The sequence below is a fragment of the Elephas maximus genome, chromosome 19, assembly GCF_024166365.1.
Source record: "Elephas maximus indicus isolate mEleMax1 chromosome 19, mEleMax1 primary haplotype, whole genome shotgun sequence".
In the NCBI taxonomy this organism is placed as follows: Eukaryota; Metazoa; Chordata; class Mammalia; order Proboscidea; family Elephantidae; genus Elephas; species Elephas maximus.
The window spans coordinates 55,071,658-55,076,348 of NC_064837.1; the positions used below are offsets into that span (position 1 = coordinate 55,071,658).

At 55.5% G+C, this 4,691-nt stretch overlaps 1 protein-coding gene across 1 annotated transcript; it reads right to left on the reverse strand.

Annotated features, from left to right (window-relative positions):
- Window positions 1-424: 424 nt before the first annotated feature.
- GH1 (growth hormone 1) lies at window positions 425-1,930 on the reverse strand. The gene is made up of 5 exons (XM_049861370.1): window positions 1,921-1,930; window positions 1,491-1,651; window positions 1,159-1,275; window positions 874-1,035; window positions 425-625 (listed from the first exon to the last, which is right to left on the reverse strand). Exons 1-5 carry the CDS (start codon window positions 1,928-1,930, stop codon window positions 425-427), a joined length of 651 nt encoding a protein of 216 aa, XP_049717327.1.
- Window positions 1,931-4,691: the final 2,761 nt, after the last annotated feature.

The following is a 4,691-nucleotide window of genomic DNA, read 5'->3' on the forward strand; positions in this document are numbered from 1 at the left end:
AATAGCCTGTCTTACTTTCATTTCTTCCCCCTCTGGGGGGCCTAGGTTTGGTGTTGCTGGTGCTGGTTGGGGAGGGAGAAAGGGCTTCAAGTACTTTGTGGGGGTGGCCCTGAACTATGACTAACCAGCAAGGTGGGACCCTGTCCTTGGGGGTGGACTTAATGTGCAATAGATAGGACTGAACCCGTCAGCTTCTTCGTTCTGGCCCAGGAAGAGCTGGGTCAACTATATTTCAGCTGCCTGGTTTCCTTCTGGTGCCTTCCCAACCCGCCCCTCACCCTGTACTGCCACCCCCATTACAGAATGACACCCGCTCAGACAATACGATGCAACTTTATTTTATTAGGAAAAGGGCGGGGGACATGAGGAGGGGCACTCTTCAGGGTACAGGGGTGTCTGGGGACGGGTAATAGATGCCCAGCAGCTAGAAGGCACAGCTGCTTTCCACAAAGCGGCGACACTTCATGACCCGCAGGTACGTCTCTGCCTTGTGCAGGTCCTTCTTGAAGCAGGACAGTAGCCCGTAGTTCTTGAGCAGTGCATCATCACTGCGCATGTTTGTGTCAAACTTGTCGTAGGTTTGCTTGAGGACCTGCCCAGGGCGGGGGCTGCCATCTTCCAGCTCCTGCCAAAAGGAGAGGAGAGTAGGAGAGACATTGGGGGGCTGGCTCCTCCCTCCCCCACCCAGCCTCCTCCCCTCTCCCAGGCTTAGGGAAAAGGCATGGGGGGTCCAAACAAAGGAATGAGGAATTAGATGGGTCAAGATCAGACTGCTAGGAGGCCAGAGTGACTTCCCTCGTCTGCCCCAGTTAGGCCCCCTACCCTGAGCTAAGCCAGTGGGCACCCAGGGCTGGTGACCCACAGTCCCCTCACCCGCATCAGGGCCTGGATGCCTTCCTCCAGGTCCTTCAGCTTCTCGTAGACACGGTCCGAGGTGCCGAACACCAGGCTGTTGGTGAAGACCCTGCTGAGGAACTGCACTGGCCCGAGCCACGACTGGATGAGCAGCAGGGAGAAGCGCAGCAGCTCCACGTCCTGCGGGCAGAGGGCCGGGCAGTGGGTGTGGGGGTGCGGAGGGCACCCTGGCCGCCTCAGGCCTCGGGTGAGGTGGGGACACGAGGGAGGAGGGGGGACTTTTCAGAAAGGGTGGGCACTCACGGATCTCTGCTGGGCCTCATCCTTGCCTGTGGGGGCTGGGATGGTCTCCGAGAAGCAGAAGGCAGCCTGAGCATTCTGGATGGAGTACCTCTGGCCCTCGGGGATGTAGGCGCGCTCCTAGGAAAAGAGGCCCACCCAGGTCCAAGCTGGGGTGCAGTGCTCATCACTACTTTGTGAACCCCCTTGGTTGTGCTCATCTGACATTTCCACTTGGATGTTTAATAAACCCTGAACTTGTCAGTTTTCTCCCAGTACATGGTGGGCAGGGATTCACCCCTTCCTATCTACCCTCCTCCCCGCGCCCAGCGCCTAGGCCTCCCTCTGAGGCTTACAAACTCCTTGTAGGTGTCAGCGGCAAGCTGGTGCAGGTGCTGGGCCCGGAGCACGGCATTGGCAAACAGGCTGGACAAGGGCATGGCGGGGAAGGCGCCCGCCTCCGGAGGCCAGGGCTGGCAGAGCAGGGTGAAGGCCAGGAGCAGGGAGGTCCGGGAGCCTAGAGAGGGACACAAGGGCCAGGGAGGGCTGGAGGGCAAGAGGCGAGGTACCATGCCATCTCTCCCCCTTCCCCAGGAGATTTTCTGTTCTCCTCCTCTACCCCCCAGGGATGGAGAACATTTAAAACTTGGCCAAACGTCTGGTCGGAGATGCCTGTGCTCACATCCAGAAGCCCCAAACCCCAGAGTTAGTGCCCCCATCCTATCCGCAAGGCCCACCATCTCCCTCAGTACACCCCAAGCCCAAAGGGATTTTCGGGGCACTCACCTGCAGCCATCGCAGCTGGGTTAGCTGTTTGGGGAGCTGGGTCCTGGGATCGTGGAATCAGTCCCTCATGGGCCCTTTTTATACCCTGGCCCCTTCTCTCTCTGCCCCTGCCCCCAGCTGTTTTCTCTATACATTTATGTATGGGGCCATGGAAGGCCCTGTGCTAATGGCTGATGGATAATTTAGAACCTCCTCCCACTCGTCCTGTTCCAGCTCTTCTCCTGGGCAGAGGCGTAGTGAGGGAGGGGGATAGAGGGGGGCACTTGGCCCCTGGGTACAAGTCCAAGTCCAAGGGGGCTCCAGACGAGGTGTGGAATGACATTCTCAGGCGTCACAAATATGAAAGGCGCCTGACTGAGGCAGTTGGACAAGACGGGCGGACAGGGTTTCTGCTGATGCATTGCTGCTATCAACATCTATCCATCTTGAAATTGGGGGGGCGCAACTTAGGAGATTGCCCCTGGGTGGTCGTTACCCTCACTACACCCCCCTGCTCCTGGGGTCAGGTCCCCTGGGCTTGTCATCTTCCCCTCCCCACTGTCACCAGTCCTGTGAGGCTTCCGCACTCACGCTCTCAGCTTGAAAGGACCACCCAATCTGTCCCTGTTTTAAGGGGAGGGGTAGAAAGGAGTAATAACCAACCGACTGAGTCCAAGGCAATGTAGGGTTGTCTGCCATGGGGAGGAGGGCCCAGCCTGGTCCACCAAAGGGAGGCTGTGTTAAAATGGCTGTTCCTTGGGAGCAGACCCTTTCCCCCCTCTCCATCCCTTCCCTTCTGCCTGCACTACTCCCCTCCACCTGACAGAGAGAATGTGTGTGTTGGGAAAGGGGGACAAGAGCAGACTCAGCTTTGGCCTCTGGCCTCCGTTCTCCCACCATCCCACTGCCTGGTCTGGAGTGGGGCAGCTGGATGAAGTGTTGATACTGACCATTAGAGGGCACTATACTCACTTACACACTTCCCTACTTACCCATTGTCATTCAGTGGATTCTGACTCATAGTGAGCCTATAGGACACAGTAGAACTGCTCCATAGGGTTTCCAAGGCTGTAATCTTTACGGAAGCAGACTGTCACGTCTTTGTCCCACAGAGTGGCTGGTGAGTTTGAACTGCTGACCTTTCAGTTAGCAGTCGAGCACTTAACCACTGTGCCACCAGGAGCCCTTAGAGGCACTAACCCCACACAATTGCCCTTCCTCCCCTCCTCCGCTTCCCCAGGTCAGTGAGGCAAAGGACCAACATTTTGAGAAATTACCCCAGCTCCTTGGACCTGCCACAGAGATGCAAACCAAGACTCAGAAATCCTGGGAACCATAAGGGCCTCCTCATACAGCCCTGTCACTGTTACAGAATCTCAGTGTTGGAAGAGCTCTTGAGGTCCTGAGCCTCTTGCCCAGTGTTGGAACTCAGGGTACAGCACCCTGAAAGGTGCTTGATCCAGTCATTGAAGTCGCCTCTTCTTCCTACTCTTCATGTTTATATCAAGCTTATGCAGTTGTGAAGAGCTTGCCTACCATTCTCACATTTTACCATCACGATCATCCAGTGAAGGAGATAATATTATCAGCCCATTTTACAGAGGAAGAGACCAAAGTTCAGAGAGGCTGACTTGCATGAGCTATCTCAGCCCAGCAGATCTCCAAAGGCTTGTTGTTCTTTTTACGCCCTGTTACATCATCCAAAGCCCTTTCTCCGAAGTAGGCGGCTCGCGGTTGTTTTAGCTGAATGCAGGAGTCCTGCCCCTGATCACAAGGGTGCCTTTGTCCTCCCATAAGGGGCAGATGGTTTTCCCTCATTTCTCAAGTGAGAGTGGCCCATAAACATGTTGGAGCACACAGGGCAGAGCAAGGTGAGACCAAGGAAAGCTGGGACTGTTCCCTTTCAGCATCCTGGTCCCAGAGTTGGGCTATTTCAGCATCAGGATATCACCAGCATCAAAATGCCCCCAGGGATAAGAGCAGGAAAGAACACACTCCCCTGTGTTTAAACCGTCTACCCCTTGAGGTGAAGAACATTTAGCACTTGACCCTGTGGGAAAACAAACGAGCAAACTCTTCTAGAGGCTGCTGGTTATAGTGCTGGCCAGTGATATTAAAAAGTTACACACCTGTGGCCCTGAGTGCTTGGGGCTTACCACCTCCCCCTTTTTGGGCCAGGAGATAGAGCCCCCCTTTTTCCCATCATTCCTGAATCATTGTCCTACTGGTGGGCCCTGATTCATTATCTGCTGGGAGGGTGCTGGGACCTCTGGGAGCTGTTCTCCAGACCAGATTGTGGGGGGACCAAGGAGGACTGTCATCAAAGATATAGGCTGTGAGGAAGGTAAGGCCACATGGAAGACAATGGTACCCCTATCCTCTCCTTCTTCTGTCTCTACCAAAGAGGACCCAGGCAGGAAGTGGAGGAGGGTCCCTGAGTCCTTCTACCTGGGTGAAGGGGCACTGTTGCGGAGTTTTCCCCACCATAACAGAGGCTTTTAGCTAAGGTTGGGGGCTTGTGTGTGGACTTTGAACACAGTAAAACCCTCCCCTAGGAGTGAGGACAGCAGGAGCCAGAGTTGGGAACATCTGGATGGCCACATGAGGCAGACATGAGTGAGGTATGCTGAGGATCCCCACCAGGCAGGTTACAGGTGGGATCAGCCGGGTGGGGAGTGGGTGCCTCCTCTCACCACACCCACTTCTACTGACCCCAGAACTAGATTGGTCCAGAGGATTCTGTGGACATCTGAGGATACACCTTTACAAAAGACCCTTACAGAAGGCTACCA

Excerpts from the sequence above, each read along its gene's own strand:
- GH1 (XM_049861370.1), bottom strand. Across the intron at positions 1,036-1,158 it reads ATGAGGCCCAGCAGAGATCC|GACGTGGAGCTGCTGCGCTT; the intron begins GTGAGTGCCCAC and ends CTCTGCCCGCAG. Across the intron at positions 626-873 it reads GCATCCAGGCCCTGATGCGG|GAGCTGGAAGATGGCAGCCC; the intron begins GTGAGGGGACTG and ends TCCTTTTGGCAG.